A 20,907-nucleotide genomic window follows, 5' to 3' on the forward strand; every position below is an offset into this window, starting at 1 on the left:
CAACCAAACATGAAGGTACAGTACACTTTTAAAATAAGCTCAAGTGGTACATGCAATGCAGTAGCATTTCCACACACTGGCCTATCAAGGCGTAGTTATGCTGCGCAGCGCATTAAGGGCCTCATGTAGGTAGCCATATACCGGTCGGTAACGGCCGATTTTCGGTAATTATACCGTTACCGACCGGTATATTGGCTATTGGTATGTAGGGGGTCAATTTCTGAAATCGGAATTTACCGAATCGGTAAAACTACCGAATCGGTAAAATTACCGAATCGGTAACGTTACCGATGTGGTAATTTTACCGATTCGGTAGTTTTACCGAATCGGTAAATTCCGATTTCAGAAATGATATGTAGGGGGAGTGTGTGTGTGTGTGTTTATGAGTCGGTATTTACCACCAACTTTTAGTTGGTGGTAAATAATTAATGTATGTGTGTATGCATTTGGAAGCGCGTAGCAGTGTGCAATGTGGCATACATACATGCCCTTAGGGCATGTATGTGTGCCACATGTGCACACATGGCCGAATCAGGGGTGCAACAGGGTGTCAATGTGACACCCTGCCACCCTTGCATTTTCTCCACCATTACCGAATCGGTATTTACCGATTCGGTAATGAGGCATACCTTCCCCTCAATGGGAAGGTATGCCTCATTACCGAATCGGTAAATACCGATTCGGTAATTACCGAATTGTAACGAATCGGTAAAAAATACCGACTCATTACCTACATACGAGTTACCACTTCTAAAATACCGATTCGGTATCGTTCGGTATTTTAGAAGTGGTAACTGGTATGCTACCTACATGAGGCCCTTAGTGTCCAATCAATACTCAGGGCTGGCTGCCAAGGATGTTTTAGTGTTGTGTTGATTAAGATACTGCTGAGGCGCCGCCCCAGCTTGTAAAAATGCGCACAACGTGACAATAAACGCTTAAAGAGTAGCCGCCCGCAATTTGGGTTTTCCCCCGCACAAATGGGAAGAATGTCGCCCATTTGTGCAGGAAATAACCAAATCTGGCAGCACTGGTTGCGGCGGCCTTTATAATTTATTTGGGAATACTGACACTACTGTGACTGACAGTAGTGTCAGTGAGTGTCCCCAAATAAATTATAAATGCCGCCGCAACGGACCAAGAGTGCCGCGCGGCTGCCCCCAAATAGTGCCGCCTGGGGCGGACCGCCCCCACCGCCCCCCGCCTAGCTACGCCCCGTCCTATGTCTCCATCTGAAGTCTCCTGTCTGTGCCTCCTGTTGGCATATCTTGGTGTATCGGGACACTTGGCTCAGCTGCAGAAGGGAGTAGCCGCTTTGTCTCAGATGGACTCTCCCCCCCACCCCTCCCCGAGCTAAGAGTGTGTGGGGAGAGCCTGGTAACTGCCAGGAGAACTCCAGGCTTCCATTAATGCACCACAAGCTGCTCATAGTTCCCAATAATGGACTCAGCATCTTTCTGATGTTTGAGATGACGGGAGCATGCTGCCTGTGCCCCGCACTCATCTCCAAGATGACAAAGACATCAGTGCTGTGCCAGCACCTCACTGGCTCCAAGCTGCGTCCTTCCCACCACACACTGCCTTTGCCAATGTATTTCCTGTCACCTCGGTTTGGCCACATTTTTGCACTTTGATTCTTTTGGTTTGGGCCTCCAGGTTCTGTTTCATCAGTAACATTAGTTTACTTTATTTTTAAGCAAATAAGAAGAGGGTGAAGGCTATATTACCGCACCTGACAAATGAATAGTGTCGTTAGCGTATAGTTCTATAGTGCAAAGAACCGAGGAACACTTCCCTCTGAGCTCCTCAATCAGGAACAAGTCCTGTCAAAAACATAAATGCAACAGGGTTCAGCACTATTTAGAAAAAGTCCGTTGTATTTAAAGGAATGTCCAAGACGTAGATATGATTTTCAAAGGAAATTCTTTTCTTTATTTGATACTTTCACAGGCATAGAATATCACAGCCTTGATAGCACGAGAAAGCCATAGCCGACGCGTTTCGTCTCCTATAAGGAGACTTCTTCAGGGCAAAGAAAAAGTCAAAATTACCTATTTCATGGAGTTTCCTCAGTCAAGGAACAGAGCATTTGTCTAGGTGAGGGCATATGTAAACCTCCATTCAATACCCAAACAAAATAATATCTCTAGCTTTTTTTGGTCGCAGTCGTGGATAAGTCGGATACTCAAGCAATAACCCGCTCCATAGTATGCAATACCTAAACGGCATGGTAGCCCGTATCTTTGTCTCTGCAGTCTCGAGTAGTAACTACTCGAGACTGCAGAGACGAAGATACGGGCTACCATGCCATTTAGGTATTGCATACTATGGAGCGGGAGATTTAAAGAAGTTATTGCTTGAGTATCCGACTTATCCACGACTGCAACCAAAAAAAGCTAGAGATGTTATTTTGTTTGGGTATTCAATATTATTGAATGGAGGTTTACATATGCCCTCACCTAGACAAATGCTCTGTTCCTTGACTGAGGAAACTCCATGAAATAGGTCATTTCGACTTTTTCTTTGCCCTGAAGAAGTCTCCTTATAGGAGACGAAACGCGTCGGCTATGGCTTTCTCGTGCTATCAAGGCTGTGATATTCTATGCCTGTGAAAGTATCAAATAAAGAAAAGAATTTCCTTTGAAAATCATTAGTTTACTTTATGTGCATTTGTTCTGATCTTTGGCCTATGTTGTTACCCTTTAGGTTCTGACCTTTGAGTGTGAACTTGTGCTTTTAACCAATATGCTTTCGGTCTTCTGCTTCTGATCTGAGATGGTCGTTTATGGAAATGTTTATTTATTATTAGTGAAATGAGCATCTAAATATTCACTTCTTCTGCAATCTGAATGAACTCAAACATCAACCTGCATTGAATACTGCAGAGGTCATGCCTCCCTCTTATGAATGTTGAACACTTCAGATAGCCTGTTCATGTTTTTATAACATAGCATGCAACCGGTATTTATGAATTAATTAATTTTCTTCGGTGATAACTGGAGACAAGTACCCCTGAGCATCATAAATAATTTGGCTTTGACAATTTAACTGCACACTACCAACTGAAATGTCTTATTTTATCTGCCTCAGCTGAATGGCTTGATATTACCTTGTCACATACTGGCCAGAGAGCGGAGGGAGTGAAACTGAAGCTCTGTGCTTCAGAAAGACATGATTAACAGCCAAATTCATGTCAGTTCTCAAACTGTGTGCTTGGTGTGTAGTGCTAGTTTAGTTTTGATGGCACACTGAGGTACCAAGTAGCACCGATTGGGAACCACTCGGCTAATGTATCCGGCTTAAAAGCACGCAGATGAAGGCGTGGGACGAGTATACATGAAAATATACATCGAGTTGCATCAGATTCCCAAAGGAAAAAGCACAATGAAACAAGGAGGGTGGGGGTGAGGATAAACCAACACGAGCGGGTGGGAGGGGAGCGATAAAGCAAGTTGGGGAGATGAACACGAATAATAAAGAACCATCAACAATGAAAAAATATAAACAGTGTGGGGGGAGGGGAATAAGGAAACACAACAGAAACAGTGCCTGAATCACAGCGCATTCAGCAGAGGAAAACAAATTTGGATGAATCCACCTGTGCTTGGTCCATGCGCCACAGACTAAACAGGAAGTTACGTTGAGGCACATGCTGGCCAATTAGGAGGCAGCAAAGAAGAGTGACTGCACTACTCCCAGATGAACCCCATGCAGTCGAAGTGAGGAGTGCCCTGTAGCACCAGCCCTGCAGCTGAGAGCATCTGAGGATTGGCCCACAGGATCCTTGCTGCGGCCTGGATTGTGGTGGCCACGGGGTTGAATTTCCCTCCAGTGGCTCTACCTTTGGTGCTCCAAGGCTGCTGCTTGACTGTCAGTGTTGTGGTCAATGACTTGCGGGAGGCCTTCCCCTGTGGGCAACGGCAGACTCGCGTGCACTACATTAGCTTTGTGAAAAGCAAATCATTGCTGCCCTGCGCGCACCGCTCGAGAGTGCTGGACGTGCATGTGGCTCGGGCACTATCCTTCATGACACAAAGGGTTTCCTGGGCCCCTGGGACCGCTTGGGTAGTCGAGGAAGGGGAGTCATATCTGGGACTTTCTCTTGACACCTGATCCCCAATATGCAGACTTCAGACCACGTTCTGCTAGATGTCATCATTTAGGCAGCTCATTCTCCTAATTAGGACACAGCTTCAAGGCCCATGTGTAGAGTATAATTTACAATGCTAAACATCCATCTTCAGTCACTGTAACGCATTTACTCTTGGGGTATTGATTTTGTAGGTGTAAGGCTAAGGAGTGACTATTATACTGCACTCAGTGATGAATGTTGAGAGAGGGTGATTGCTCAAAGCTGCACTGGCTACTCAACACTCTTTACACAACTGGTGTATAAATGCTGGTTCGAAAATTTAGATTCCTGGTGCCTGGGGCTGGATTTCCCTTCGAGGAGGGGCCTCTGGAAACTGTAGCAGCACGGATTCTGCCTATGACGGAAGGTATCCTGCCTGCCTGATTGGACTCATCCCCAGACGGTGGCCTTGAAACCGTGACCAATGGCCAACACAAACAGTTCACAGCCTAAACTTTCCTTTGACACTAAGAAATAAGCCAGGACCTGGGATGGAGATAGCCTGGCGGACTTTGATAAGGATCTAGTTGGCCCTGATCCCAATGATAAAGATCTTTGCTCCATCTTGCAAGACATATTAGGAACAGCCTTCGAACTACTGATGGCAAGATCGATGCTCTGGGCTATTGAATGGCCCACATGACAGAATGACTGGACAAGCAGGGTAAGCAATAGAAAATGGTGGACAGTATGTCTAAGAGTTGGAAGATTATGCTGTGGAAGGGAAAGAAACTCAAACTGGGATTGAGAAGTAATTGGCAGAAATAAAAAACAAACATTAAGACTGGAAGCCAGATCAAAATTAAGTAACTTCAGAATAGTTGGGCTGCCCAATTCCACAACTAGTGCAGCAAGGAATCATTTGTGGAGCAATTACTGACAGATCTGATTGGACGAGACACTTTTCTGCTCCATTTGTGGTGCAGCGGGGCCCAATTCCAGGACAATGTTGTATTACAGAGAATGCAACACAGCATTAGGAAAGGTACGAGAAATGCGTGTCCTACCCCACTCCAGCTCCAATTTTTTCCTGTCCTTTAATTTTACTCTCCAAGTACAAGTCGTCAAGATAATGTTTTTGCCTGTAAAGAAGAAACCTCTGGCTAGGAATATGGAACACAATTGGTAATATCCTGTCTGCTTGCTTCTGAATGGTACTGGGAGACAAAGTGTGTACTTTCTTGGACCTGCAGCAGGGCAATGAGGGTGCTGAAAAATCCTAGCCCTTGCACTTCTGAGTGGCAATGGTGGTGCAGACGTAGGACCCTCCGACCTGGATGTTAACAATGAAAGAAGCTTTTGACCTTCCATTTTACTTTATTGCGAATATGCCTATATCGTTGAATATACCTATAACATTTATATCATTTATTGCAGTCAATTGATACTAGTTACATTTATTGAAATTGGTCTATTAAATCTCAGATTGTTCTGAGTTACTGACAACATTCCAGTGGCGGTTGGTGACATTGTTCCGGTCTCTAGACTCCAGTCTAGAGCGCAAGGTCCCATAGCCAACTCCCTTAACCAATCAAGACGGTGCTCTCATGCTGTTAAACAGCCTAAGTGAAGCATCTGGATTGGCTGGAGCAAGCTGGCTCTGCACTCCGAAGACACTGGAGGCCTGTGCCTGCGCTCCAACTCAGCTGTCAAACTCCCTTTGTTAAGTGCAAAGCAGTGGAGTAATGAAGCTTGAAGACGACGCTCTGCAAAGCAGGCTATACATTCTGTCAAAAGCAACCCACCGCCTAGCCATACCCAAGATCAGTTCAACGAAAAGTGAAATGAGATCCACAAAGAAACGAGCAGGAAGAGCGGGCGGTAGGGCTGAAAAATATAACTGCCATGGTAATACCAGCATTTTCGATATTGCCACCCAGCCCAATGGAGACAATGGGAGAGATGTCCAGAACGGTATAGATTGACGCACTGAGCATAGCGCCCTATACACATTCCGCTCCAACAGATTATCGTCAGTGTGGTATATCTGTATGTCAAATTGCCACTGAAGTCGAGACTAGGGCAGTCCACTCCTGTGAAGCAAAGGGATCGAACGGAGGGAGAACAGGTAGCACTTGGCACCGAAATCATCCAACAGTGTCATCAGTCCCGAGAGCGAGTCACAGACATCACAAGGGTTTATCAGAGCGTCATCTGCATATAAGGAAACTATGTGATGAGCTCCATGCACCTCAATACTCACCCTCTCGCCCACATGCGCAGCTGACAGGCCTATAGTCTCATGGTCAAGGCAAATATCAACCGCAACAGAGGGCAGTCTTTCTGGTGTTCCGGTGAATGTTAAACAGGTCAGATATCAGTTGCTTCATTTTGGCTCTCACACTCGGATGCCTATAAAGGGCCTGGACCCAGCCCAGGTATCTCAGATCCACGTGCATTTCCTCTAGTGTTGCGAGGAAGTAGTCCCAGCACAGGGTATTGAAAGCCTTTTCGATGTCGAATAACAATGCGACTGGCGCCCCTGTGTCCCCCTGGTCAGCCTCATTAGCTGTAGGAGTTTGCAGATATTGAGGAAGGTGCTACAGCTGGAAAATAACCCATTCTGATCCACATGGACCAATGTACTGACCATGGAGAGGAGGCGATTGGCGAAGACCTTCCCAGAACCTTATAGTCAAGATTCAACAGTGAGTGGCCGGTAGCATAGAATATCCAGCGGGTTCCGGTTTGGGACCTACCACTATCTGGGCCTCGTGAAGAGTGTCATTGAGTTGTCCTTGTTCCTGCACTTCATTATAGACCTCTAGCAATTTTTGTGTAAGGATCCCGCTGTTTTAGCGCTCTGTCCATCATCTCCTTGGGTTTGCTTTGTTCGCCCTAAGTTGGCAGGGTATGCCCAGACGTCTGTCCCATGCTCACTTTGCCAATGGATTCAAGCTGGCCTGGCTGATGAGGGCTGTTAGCCCGAAACCGGTCCCAGGATGCTTGTTTCCGGTCCAGGGAAGACATGGCTTGGCAGTTCGGGCTAGACTGTTCCCATGAGGCACAGGGTCAAGACTGATTTGCATATAGCTGTGTCTGAACTGGGGTGGCGAAGTGAGCTAAAGAACGATGATGGATTCAACCCAGATCTGTGACTGGGGGTGAGTGTCTGAAAAGTTTCAGCGCTCCGTCCATCATCTCCTTGTGTTTGCTAGGATCACGCTGTAGGCAGCATAGTGTTCTATGGGGAGGTCGTTAGTGCCCGGAGTCCTGTTACAAGCCATTTGGGAGATGGTCATACGGATCTCCCCCAGCTAGAGAGGCACATCCAGTTATGCCCTCTTTAGCTCATTCAGGCGGGGAGTGGCAATCCCCGTAGGTAACTGTGCAATGCTGTCCAGGATGGACAAGTTACCGTTCCATATAGAGATCTATCTCTCATCCTCCCTTGTGTACTGCTGATAGTGTCAAAATCACTTTCACTCAGATCTTGTCCCGCTTGTAACAGAAACTTGACTCCCTGGCTAATGACATAGCTCACCTAAGACAGGACATCTCCCAACAGACCAAGCTACCCAGATATCACACCCCAGAGAGTACTAAAGTACCCCCACTCACTGGTGTGCCCACCTAGGCCGTGCATGATATCACCTGGGCCCTCACTCCTCTAAGCCATTTGGTCCACAGACCCCATCGTGCCCAACGCACCCCTTCTGATTTTGAAGCCACCGCTCTAAGTGAATCCTACATCACGAAGAACCTGACTAAATCTCCCCAACCCCCCTCTACTATCCCAGTAATTGTCGGCACAAATAGACTACCCTCAACTATAAAAGAGCCCAGACCACCAGCTCAACTCACCACCATTCGAACTCTTCCTTCCTCCAAGGATAAGCCTTGCCCTCTCTCTTGCATGCTCCTCAACTGTAGATCAGCAGAAAAGTATGCTACCGATATCGCTGAATATATCATCAGAGAACAAAAAGACATTGCTTTCCTCACTGAATCCTGGCTAAATGACCACGCCACCCATATACTGGACCTACTAACCCCACCCGGTTACATCATCATTAGGCAGGACAGACCCAAGAGATCGGGGGGTGGGGGTCCAGCCTTTATTCACAAAATTGGAATTCAACTTTCCGCTTTAAGTAAAGCAGAATACTCAACCTTCGAATACCTCGGGTGGAACTTATAAACAAAGGCTCCCATCCTATGAAATTCCACACCATCTACCATCCTCCTGAGGAACGAGCCCTCTTTGTAGAAGACTTCTCAGACCTAATTACTCGGTACGTCCTAACAGACACGAACGATGTGTTCTTGAGAGATTTAAACATCCATTGGAACAACACAGAAGACACCTCAATCCGACTACTCACGAACCTCCTGGAAATTGACGACCTAAATCAACTCTGTAAGGAAAAAAACTCACATCGAAGGCTCCACCCTTGACGCGATTATAACGAAAAATGACCTAATCTCCATCAGCTCCCTCTCACTTATTGACTGATCTGACCACCATCTAATTCTTTTCAACATCAATTCCCCTACTGGATCCCGCCCTGATGTTATGAAGAAACCTAAGCTGTTAACCAGAAATATCAAACAAGTCCCAATTCTTGAACTTAAATCCAAAATTCGTTATCAACTACAGCATCTCCCCTTCTTGGCTACTGCAGAAGAGCTCACTTCACACTACAACTCATCGATATCGGATGTTCTCGACCAAGTGGCCCCGCCTAAACTAAAACAATTAAGATCTTCAAAATCAAAAGCTTGGTTTAATTACGATCTCAACAGAGAAAGAAGAAAACTCAGACAAGCAGAAAGGACTTGGAGACAAAACCCCTCAACTTGTCACCTAGCACTACTTAGACCAACAAGGCTGTCATACAAAAAACACATCTTTAGAGAAAAAGGCTATTTCTGCAACCAACTGGACCTTGCAAAAAACAGACCTAGGGAGCTCTTTAACATTGTTAACAAAACACACTACATCTGCACCCCCTCCTGCTATAATCGCCACAAACGAACGATGTGGAGGAATCGCTAGCTTTTTCGCTGACAAAGTCACCAAAATTGAGCAAAATTGAGCAAACCTTCACCATCCAACCTCCCCTCGCAGCTGATCCACCTCCAGATACCTTTGCAAACCAAACGACCATGAAAAGAACCAACGACTTCCTGAATCTTGCCAAACTAAAACAAGCATTGGCATAGCCAATAGGTCTCGCCTTTGGGACCTTATAATTGTTTAGCCATGCAACAGTTGATGCTGTTGAACCAAGGATATTGTGCTGCATAACTAAATACTTATAAGGTCTCAAAAGCGAGACCTATTGGCTATGCCAATGCTTGTGTTACAAGGGGACGATTTTGCTGAAGAAAAAAGTTATTTGTATTTTTAAACATAGCTCCCCCCACCAAAATCAGCGCCTAGTGCGGCTGCACCGGTCACAATGCCCTAAAGCCGGCCCTGATTACAGACACAAACAAAAACCGAGGTAGAAGGCAGGCCGATGCATGCTAGCATCCAAAGGGCACACAGAGAGACAGGAATGACATCAAACACCTCTGAATACAAGCACACTGCTCAATGCGTTTCTAGACAAATTAGCACGCCCAGTAAGATGGACACTCCTAGAAATACAGAGAGAACGAGATGCAGAGAGAGGTGAGGGAGACAGGCACACACACAGGGACTGTGGCAGATGGCGGAGAAGTCTTATGTTATTATGTCGGCTGCCTATTTAGTGCTATGCTACCCCAAGCGCAGGGCGGGGCTCGGCAGGAAATGGAAGCAGGGGCTTTGAGGGAGAGGGAGGTGTACGGACAGGAGGATGACGATAGGAGAAAGGGAAGAAGGGAACACGATGACATCACGACGGATGGTTGCTTGAAGTTTATGTTGCCCTGAAGCATCGACAAAGCACTGTGGACAGAGAGGAGGGAGAAGAGAAGGAGGGAATAAGAAAGGGTGATGAACGAAATACAACAGAGCAAAAGAGAGGAGAAGGGAGGAGGGAACTGCAAAGGGAAGGAGCGAAGGTCGTGGCAGTTGTGGGAAGGAGAGAGGAAATAAGAGGACAGAAGAGAGGAAGTCAGGGGAGAATTAAAGCGAGAACTGAAGAGGTGAGGAGAGAACAGGCGAGTAAGAAAACAAGCATTGGCCGCGGGGCAGTAAAAGTAACACCGCACGGCCGTAAAAGCGAAAGTCATCGCGATTGCTCTGAAAGCGAAAGTGATCGCGATGACACGCTATAGCACAGTTTTCAAAGTGCTGCTGGCGGCCGGCTGCGCGCGTGCACGATCGCGTGAACGCAAGCGCTAGACCAGCCAGCAGCACTTTGAAAATCCCACATACAAAATGTCTCTCCGAGCCAGCGCATGCGCTGGGCTCAGCGAGACCTAAAGAACAACACCAACTGGTCGAACTTCAAACCCTTGACTGAATAGGAAGTCTTCAATATAATCATGAATCTAAAACCAACAACCCACACCAAGGATCCCATCCCATCCACAATGGTGAAAAATCTCAACCACATCATCGCCCCGTTCTGGACTCTCATCATCAACATATCTCTCACCACGGGTTGTGTGCAGATCACTCTCCAACTAGAACAAATCACACCCGTTCCCAAAAATAGCAGGGCTGACCCAACTGATCGCAACAACCTCAGAGCTATCTCCAACCTCCCGTTCCTTGCCAAGACTTTGGAAAAATGTGTCTTACAGCAACTTAATCATCATATACGAAAATTCTCCCTCCTGGACACTTTACAATCCGGGTTTAGGAAAGGCTGTTGTACTGAAACGGCCATGCTGAACATATCTGATGACATCCACAGAGCCTCAGACTAGGGTGACGCCTGCCTACTTATCCTACTTGACCTATCGGCGGCGTTCGATACGGTTAATCACTCAGCCCTACTTGAATCTTTGAAGTTGCGTTTCGGTTTGAATGGCACCGTACTAAAATGGTCATCTTCCTACCTTCAACACCCCTCGCAACACACCAAAATCAACTCTTGCCTGTCTAAACCCACTCGGATCAATCTTGGCCTGCCTCAGGGCTCAAGTCTATCACCCCCTCTCTTTTCAATCTCTTTATGGAACATAATGCCACTCTCACAGGGACACATAAAACTCACCTCACCCCACCCCCGAGATCAGTTCTTAACATGACAGCCCGGCTTATCTCAGACATTAAACAGTTTAAACACATCACTCCTGCACTTAAGAGCCTCAACTGACTTTCCATTGAAGGAAGATGTACCTACAAGACTGCATGTATCATCCACAAAGCCCTTCACTCTCATACACCCAACTACTTAGAAAACAAACTGACGAAAGCAAGAACCACTAGATCATTGAGAAGCTCAAATGCTCTTCTGCTCCTACCTCCAATTTTAAAAGACAGCAACCAAGTTGCGCTATTTTTCTGGAAATGCTCCAAGCATATGGAACTCTCTACCATGTGACCTTCGATGCAACCCTTCCTTCCCTTGCTTCAAGAGAAACCTGAAACTCCTCCTCCTCAAAAAATACTTTAACTCCTAGTTTGTGGATCTTAGTAAAGTATCGCTTTATCAGACCTAGACCCTCTGTCTGAAGCGGCAGTTCACTTTTTTTTGCTTCTCTGACTTTTAGATCCTCTCGAATTGTGTCTCTAGTGTTGGTCACTCTACTAGGATCTTTGATGGGTACCATTTGTCTATTGAACTCTCGCCTCATATGTTCATTGCATGACTGCGTTACTGTATTCTATCACAATCATTTGAAGCGTTCTGACACCTATGGGTCCAGCTAGCGCTATATAAAACTTATATAAAAATAATCTATAGAAGTTCATAAAGGTAACACGGATATTCTCTTGGGTATTAAGGATTGCACCCCCAGCCATGGGTGGCTGTGATTAGTCAGCGCGTACCAGTCACGCAAGCATCCTGCCAAAGCGGTCACCCTCTATATGCAGTTGGATAAGGTGTTATTTATAATTAAGTCACATTTCTAATTCCTGGTTTTCCTTCTGTAATCCGAACAGTGGCTCAGTCCCTTCAGTGTGCCCCGGCTGCTCAGTGTCTAGATGTAGCAGTTCCTGCTCTTTAGCCTTTATTTACCTACTTAGTGTCTGACGGACCACCTCCACATAGTCGTGATGCAGTGACCCTGCACAACCGTTTTGTGTGCATCCCATTTGGATGCCCACCAGGACGTGGAGCAAGCATTGTGCTCGAAGTACCTGGTCAGGTGCGTGGCCAAGTCCTCCTTAAAAGGGCGGGGGTCCAGAAGTAAATAGGTCTTTAGTTTCTAAGTCGGTATACGGTGGCGAGCATGCCCCCATCTCAACGAAATCAGAAGCGGGCAGTGGTCAGAAAACGTGCGCAGCATGTATTCCGTATGGAGTATGAAGGTGCCTATAAATACACTACACAAGGGGGAAGGTCTAGTCTAATGTGAACATTGTGCACTGGGGAGTAGAAAGAATTCACTATACTGTGTTTGTTGGAGGCGCCACACATCACACACCTTATGGCTAGTCAGCCAGTTCAGAAAATGCTGCGTCCTTCTGGGACAGGTCGCCCCCTCCAGCAGCGGGACTGATCGGTCCCTGTTAATGTCTCACACGCAGTTAAAATTCCCTGCCCTGTATGTTAGGGGTATGAGAGTCACACAACAGAGTCGGTGCGAGTCAGTCCATGAAGGCGGATGACCTGTGTTATGGGCCATATATAGCCACCAGCACAACGGGCCTACCATCCAGAAGCCCCTCCACCACTACATATATGCCCTCTGGATCAACCATGTGGGATTCCTGTACAAACTGCACCTCTAGGGCTTATCCACACAGAGACTGTGGTGCCATACACCAGGCCCCCCCATTTCATGTGGAGCTGTTGCAATTCAGGTGCATCTCTTCCAGGAACGCCACATGCGTGTAATGTCGCTTAAGGCAAGTGTGGCTGTGGTAGCGCTTAATTGGAGCGGCCATGCCCCTTATGTTCCAAGTCAGTGGTTTGTCTATGGGGTCAAATTCTTGTTAGGTGTACGCATATAGTATGTGAAATGTTAAGCGGAGGGAGGAGGCCCCAATATGTGGCCCTCATCAATCTCCCAATAGTGAGTGTCAACAGTGTCATTGACGATCAGGCAATCATGTACGGGCAGCTCCAATTCTCAACCAACAACGTGTACCCCCCCCTCCCCTCACCGGCAAAGACAATCCCCAATGCTCTGTCAGAGACATGCAAAATATGCAACAAAACAATAATGGAATGAAGTGTATAACTCCTGGTGCTTTGGTGGGACGGCATAGTCTGTCATTGCCCCGCATTCCAGAGATGTCCACTGAGGCCGATCTTGGCACGTCAGAGTCCTCCAGGCATGGGCTCTAGCAGCCCTCACAACGGCTAACCACCACATGCCCTCCTTTCACGGCCCAGGGGATACTGTGGGTATGACCTCTCCGCTGAAAAGCCAGGTCTTGAGTTTCTTTCTGAAGTCCGCCAGGGAGGGTGCTGCTTGAAGATGGTGGTGCAAGTCATCCCAGGTATTGTCAGCGATGTAGAAGGAGCGGCCTACACTGACGCTACAATGGATGCGGTGTGCGCACAGGCTAGTGAGGAGGAGTGCAGGTGTCCTGCGGGTAGATGGAAGTTCAGTCAGTGGTTGATTTAGGCTGGTCGTGCAGAGCTTTTTAGGCGAGTGCGAGGATCTTGAACTGGCACCTCTTCTGGATGGGGGAGTCAGTTGAGGTTGATGAAGTAGGTGGGGATGTGGGTCTCTTTGGGAAGGTTGAGGAAGAGTCTGGCTGCAGAATTCTGTATGGTCTAAAGTCTTCTGAGGAGCTGGGTCGAGATGATGCTGCAGAAAACATTGCCGTAGTTGTGGCGGCTAACGATAAGGGCCTGGGTGACGGTCGTTCTGTGGTTGGCTGGGATCCATCTGAATATTCTGCGGAGCGTGCAAAGAGTGTGGAAGCAGTGTGGTCAGTTCACTGTCGAGGATGATGCCTAGATTCCACGCATGTTCTGTTGGTGTGGGTGATGGTCCGAGTTCTGCAGGCCACCAGCTGTAGTCCCATATTGAGATGTTCTTCCCGAAGACCAGTACTACTGTCTTGTCAGAGTTGAGTTTAAGGCAGGTGTATTTCATCCAGTTGGCTACGTTGGTCAAGGCATCCCAGAGGTTAGTTCTGGTGGTGGAGGGGTCTTCGGTGTGCAAGAGGATAAGTTGAGTGTCGTCTGCATAGGAGATTATGTTGTGGCCCTGGGATCTGACAATGTATGCGAGGGAGGTCACGCAGCTTTTGAACAAGGTGGGGCTGAGGGAGGATCTTTGGGGTACGCCACACATGCTGTCCTTGGGTTCGGAGGTGAAGGGGGGCAACCGGATGCTCTGTGTGCGTCCTGTAAGTAAGAAGGAGATCCACTTGAGGGTGTTTTGCTGTATGCCAATGTTGTAGAGTCTGTTCATGAGTGGCGGTTTTGATACGGTGTTGAACGCAGCAAAGAGGTCAAGGAGGATCAGGACCACAGTCTCTCGGCGGTCGAGGAGTGTTCTGATGTGGTCTGTGAAAGCGATCAGTGCTGCTGGGGTGATGAAGGTGTTAATGCTGGTGAGTTCTGTGTTGATTGGGTTGGATCTGAGGTTGAAATTACCACAGCATTTCTGCATTAACTTCAACATTTCCGATGAGCAAAAGTGGTTCTGTTACTCAGCCATTAAAAATGTCCCCCTTAATAGACAGCATAGACTGATATGGTTTAAGTTTGTACAAAGATTTTATTACACCCCTGTCAAACTGGACAGATTTGGTCTGAAGGAAGATGCCAGTGGCCTCCGGTGCTGCGAGGAGGAGGCTGATTTTATGCACTCATCATGCAGACTTCCTGATATAATATAATATAAATATAAAATGATTTTGGATCAACATTTTCATAAACTTGGTAGAATGATAAATACCAATAATGAGCATGATACAGTCATGACACTACTTGGTTATTTGAAGACTACATCTATACGGACTTGTAAATACACTGCACTACTACTGAAGCTGGTTAAAAGACAAGTCGTAATGTGATGGGACAAGGGTCTTCTTACTACTATTGGTGACTCTGAAGGATCTAATACATTGCAATATCACGTTAGGTAACTTTAGCATGCTCATGCCAATTATATCTAGGCCTAGAGCCATATGGGCCCCACTGCCATCACACACGGTACACTGAGCTTTGGATGTCTGGTCTAACTGTCGGTGCCTGTAGAAGAATTACAAAAGACACACAATTGATGGACGGAATGCAGAACAAATCAAAACATTCACCCCCATTCAAGAGATCTGGCTAACCCATCATTATTTTGCTCACCATGCCACCCCAGTTTAGACCTGGCCATATGCAAATCAGCCTTGAACCTGTGCCTCATGGGAACAGTCCAGCCCGAACTGCCAAGCCAGGTCGTCCCTGGACCGGAAACAAGACTGATTTGCATATGGATGGGTTCAAACTGGTATGGCGAGCAAAAATACGATGGATTTAGGCCCAGATCTCTGTACTGCGGTGAATGTATGACATTGTTCTGCATTCCATCCATCAACTGTTGTTTTTGCATTTGTAAAAGAATTACAGCAATGTAATATGCAGTTACATGTATTATCAAATTATTGCCCGTCTAGTGTCTATGATAATACCATGTTTAGTCCGCAATGCCTGAGATACCTACTTGAGGATGGCACTATAAAACCCCTTTAGTTTCCGGTTGTTTCTCTTTGTTGAAATAAAGTTATAAAGAATATACAAGAATAGTTCATATATGGGGTACATGACATCTGACTTGCCTCTTAGTTCACTAATGGTATAGTCGTCATCAGAGGGGAGCGACGGAATCGTTCTAAGGCCATGTTAAAAAAACCTATCACTCAATGCTGTAGTTTAATCTGATGTGTTAAGGTGAAATGCTTCCGTGTGTTAAAGAAATACAGTTTTGAAATCTTTCAGACACGGTCACACTTCTACATGTTACTTGTTGCATGCCGATCATTATCAAGGATAGACTCGCGCGTGGGCTCTTCGATCCAAGGTAGACATATGGCTAGAACCCTCCTCATTAATTTATATTGCCTCGCCCACCCCTAGCCTATATCAACCCATCTTCCTCTTCGTTGCCGAAATGTGTCTTTTGGTTTCGTATTTTATGTCACTCCCTTCTGGCACTGCAGTGTCAACTCTCACTCTCTCCAGTGCCTTTCCTTCCTCTGGTGTTGTTTATGCTCCATGGGCCTCTTACCTGTCTCCTCCTCCTCTCCCCGGAGCTTGTGGCTGTTGCCTGCCTCCTCTGTTGCTCCCTCTCCCTCTTCCTGGCCTGGTCATACTCCGCTCCCCCCGCGGGTGCTGGCGTTGGTCAGGCAGGGGGCTGCAACATGTCCCGTGGGGTGTCCCTCGTCAACCCTGGCAGTTTCCTGACTTCAGAGCCCGGCTTCCTCCCTCACAGGCCTCTCTCTCCCGGCAGGCAGCGCTGCTTGCCCCTCTGTTACTGGACAGAGCGCGTGACGCAACACAACACGCAATCCCAACAACCACCGCCGGCTGATTACTGTCAGCTCAACAGTTTACGTTAACGGGGCGGCCCACTTATGCAGCCAGCCATGTTTAGATGGTTACTATCTAAAATCAACCAATTGAAAAAAGGGGGCTGGACCTCGGAACTGAGCACACGAAACGAAATGCCATTTTATGCCGACGGTCATGTTAAAATCAGGCAAACAGTTTTAGACTCATGGGAGTTTGTAGTCATGAATTTACATGTTAGGACTGTTGTATATGGCTGCACCTCACAACAGAAGTCTGTGATCTAGACAGCTGAGACGCTGTCAATGCGGACAGGGTCCGTACAGTGATCGTCATCAGTACACGTTTTCGTTTGCCGGGTAAGAGTATATTTGCGTGTTTCTTCCCGTTCAGATCACTAACTTTAAAGATTAAGCAGCAGTTGTGCATATTGACATTTTCAGTTGTATAGTTTGATGTAAGTGTAACATAGAATGCATAATAAAAGTAACACACAACAGTAAGTCGCTTACACATGGTTTCTCACTGACTTGGTTAGTTGCGTTTTGTTCACCATCTCTTCGTTGATCTAAAAATACTACCATGCCATTTGCCGTAGTGAACACGACGCTGCATTTTACCTCGGAGGGCTGCATCGCTAGTCACTCTTTTACGTGTATGGACGAAAGGAGAACTTTCGTTTTGGAAACCCCACGCGAAGACTGGTGATGCTAGACACAGAAGAAGGACCACACAGGTAATACTCGGCGTGTATTGGATTTCGGGGCATGCCAACATTTTGAACCTGGCAAAAGGGGAATTTTGAAAATAAATCAGGGGAATGTAGGAACCATAGTTTCCTCAGGTAGAGTACTATGTTTATTATAGGAAAACAAGGAGAGAGCAAGGGAGATAAGGGGTACGTCCTTATCCCCAACGTAATGTTAGACTAAACAATGTAGACAAACCCACTACATGTATGTGTTACAATCACTTGTGTGGTAATTACATGGACCCATTAGGTGTACTTAAAAGACCTCTCACACAGCAGGTTCAAAGCGGGATACTCACCGAGACCAAATTGGGACACCAGATAAGACCCCTCCCAAGCCTCGATTAGCTGCCCAAAACCTTAATATAGTGGTTTTTTTACACGTGTCTGTAAGTACGCCGACACTCAGACCACACACCTTAGCGCGTGTGTAGGCACTTCACTTTTTTCACGTGGCTATTTTCACCTTTGCCACCTACTAGTCTCACTAACCTGATCCTGAAGAAAGCCCTTCCATACATTCTTTTACGGGCTGAAACATGTAGACCACATCACCTATTCAACTAAGGGTAATAACTTCCTGTTAGTTGCACCACATATATTTTTAACCATATCCTGAGCCGCCATTAATACATTTTACAAGCAAGGATTCTCAGAGATATTTTTAATAAAATTCATGACACATCACATATTCACACCACACCAGCTCTGCTGTAATCAGGCGTTGTAGCACAACCAGAAGCCCTCGGCCACCCGGTTGGGACCCCAATGATGAAGCATGACACCAACCAGGTTGGTGTGTGAGGGGTCTTTTAAGTACACCTAATGGGTCCATGTACTTACCACATAAGTGATTGTAACACATACATGTAGTGGGTTTGTCCACATTGTTTAGTCTACTATGTTTATTAGCCTTAACACTTCGCTCTCCGGTCCGCGAATGCCTTTTCCCAACCGTTTCCTCCCAGCTTCCAACCCTTAATATTCTAGTGTCAGCGTGCGATATTCCACACGCTTAGGCACTTGAGGCGGGAGGACGAAGAGAAGGGCAATAGGATAATGACAAGGGGAAAACAATAAATGTATAAAGGGTTATGTTTCAATACTGCATTACGATATAAGATCTTCCCTTTCTCGCTGTCATGTGCCCAGTCTCGCCCGCTGCACGCCCCATGAACCGAACAACTCACGGCGCTTTTTGGGTGAAGTCCGCGCTCCATCTCCGCGAGATGCGTGAGATATGGAGGACCTCCGTTGCGTACTACACTTCCCGGCCTCCCTTGCAACGTGCAGGCTCAGGAAGTGACGTTGCGAGGGTCCGCCCGGCTACGTAAGCCGGAGAAGCCGAAGGAACGGGGCAGATTATTCCTGACTCGTTGGTGAATGCGGAGGACGCTTCAACTTCACTCGCTGCTACAGACGGCTCTGGTGGGGTAAGGGTGTCGGTGACACCGCCTAGAGTCCATACTTTGTGCTATATCACAACACAGCGTTGTTGACTCACGCCGCTATGGTTGTTCCTCAGTACTTTAGACGCGGATGTCGGTGACACCGCGAAGAGTCATTTTTGTGTTATTTTGCACCACGGCGCTGTTGGCTTACAGCGTGGGGTTGATTCCTCAGTTGCCTTGCATTCGGGTGTCGAGGGGACACTGCCTAGAGTCATTCCATTGGGTGTTGCGTACAACGTTGTTTTTATATCCAAAGCTGTACCGAAACTCTATCTACACTGAACAACGGTTGAGGGTGACACCGCCTACAGCCATACTCTAACTAAGGAGCTAACAAGAGCTGCGCGTTCACTCCAAACGCGGCCATAGAATCTACGGCACCTCCGGTGCTACAAATTAAGCGCTTTCTTGTAACATGGGATAGTAACATTGAATATCCATATCAGGTGGTATATCACAATTCCACGTTATCTTGAAGCATGTCTACATGACGTCAGTTCTCCATCATAAGTGTTTTATGTGTGTATTGTTTCGTCTTAGCAGGGGAGCTAAGAGAGGTGCTGAGAATAAATCGTAATCCCTTCTTCCCTTGTGAGGCCCACAGTCACACGTGTTATGGTGGGTAAGGTACACCTTGTAAAGGATTGTGTAATAACGACACGGTAAATGGTTGTCACTTATAAACGTTTATGTGTTCACAGTTCTCTGCTGAGTATCACTTACCTGTGGTACGAACAAACAGACACATGCCCAGGTAGCCTTAGAGGGTCTGATGATGATACAATCATCCTTCTAGTTGTAGAGTTCTTTTCCTTCACAGGTAGCTACGGCTGCGTCGCAGCAAGGAAGGCGTGAGATAACTTATTGAGGTGCCGTTCTTTAATTGTGTTTTAATGATCGTTTTTCTCCACAGGTCTCCCTCCCCGCTGTTCCCTTCCTTTCCTTCCCCCGATTGACCCCCTCTAATGTCCGTGCTTTTACAGCAACTCGGAGATTGAGGTTGTCAATAGGTGGACCCCAATTGAGCAACAAACCGATCCTGAGAGGCATCCGAGGGACCGTGACAGAATAATCTGCCTACTTAAATATACCTCTCCTGGTTGGTTAGTTGTTACAATGGCCACCTTGGAAGTCGTACTAGTCACATTAGGGGCACTACAACAGGAGATCACAGATTCCAGGGTGGAGATAGCGGCTTCTAGGGCGGAAACCGCAGCCTTGCAGGAAACAGTGAATAGATTACAAAGAAACCCCTTTGACGCACAGTCAGGTAGAGGTCTGGGTGGGAGTACCTTCCAGTTTGGAACCTCCTCTATCCCCTCCCCTTTTACAGTGGAGATGCCCACACCCATTCCATTGGCAGCCCCCAAGCGGTTTTATGGGGAGGTGTCGAAGGTACAAGTCTTCGTGTCACAGGTGTTATTGCACTTTTCTTGTAAACCCAAGGCCTTTCCCACAAATCAAGCTAGGGTGGCTTTTATGATCTCATATCTGACAGGAGACGCGGCCCAATGGGCGGTACCTTATGTGCATCGCGACGACCCCCTTTTGTACGATTGGGAAGCGTTTCGGAAAGAATTCGAAACAGTGTTCGATCGTAGGGCGGCTTCCTTCTCGGCAGACAGAGAACTGCTAGACCTTAAACAGGGTAATAAGGACTTGGTGGTATATATCAACACCTTCCAACGTTTGGTAGCAGAAACCCAATGGCCAGAGGAAAAAAGGGCAGCTCTCTTTTATCAAGGGCTGAGGGAGGACATGAAAGACGTGTTAGCCCAGATAGACCCTCAACCCTCCACCTGTATAGATCTTATCAACCTCACCTTATGGTTGGATTATCGCCTGGGGGAACGCAGAGGGGATAGGAAGAGAGTAGAGCGCCAGCCTATGCGATTTGAGAAAAGTAGGGGGCCTGGGGTGGGGATTGCACCAGTAGTAGAACCTATGGACATAGGCAACGTTCGAGCCCCCCTAACCCAAGCGGAAAGAGAAAGCAGGCGAAAGACAGGACTCTGCATGTATTGCGGATAAAAGGGGCATTTAGTTCGGGAATGCTTG

The 20,907-nt window shown here is 47.0% G+C and overlaps 2 protein-coding genes across 4 annotated transcripts in view; one reads left to right on the plus strand and one right to left on the minus strand.

The window, feature by feature from the left end:
* The window catches only part of VCF1 (VCP nuclear cofactor family member 1), a 58,125-nt gene extending 40,786 nt beyond the window's left edge, over positions 1 to 17,339 (minus strand). For 2 of the 3 annotated variants that reach the window (XM_085617342.1, XM_085617341.1), the window contains exon 1: positions 16,367 to 16,583. In XM_085617342.1, the coding sequence (XP_085473468.1) occupies positions 16,367 to 16,449 (83 nt within the window). In that variant the 5' untranslated portion in view covers positions 16,450 to 16,583. Of the gene's footprint in view, positions 1 to 16,366; positions 16,584 to 17,159 lie in introns of those variants that run through there. The other variant, XM_085617343.1, reaches the window with a different exon arrangement.
* Positions 16,853 to 20,907, plus strand: part of MTNAP1 (mitochondrial nucleoid associated protein 1) — a 119,812-nt gene continuing 115,757 nt past the window's right edge. Inside the window, exon 1 of the mRNA XM_085617340.1 lies at positions 16,853 to 17,006. The gene's annotated coding sequence lies outside the window, so the exon portion shown is untranslated. The remainder of the gene's footprint in view (positions 17,007 to 20,907) is intronic.

The sequence above is a fragment of the Triturus cristatus genome, chromosome 7, assembly GCF_964204655.1.
Source record: "Triturus cristatus chromosome 7, aTriCri1.1, whole genome shotgun sequence".
Classification (NCBI taxonomy): Eukaryota; Metazoa; Chordata; class Amphibia; order Caudata; family Salamandridae; genus Triturus; species Triturus cristatus.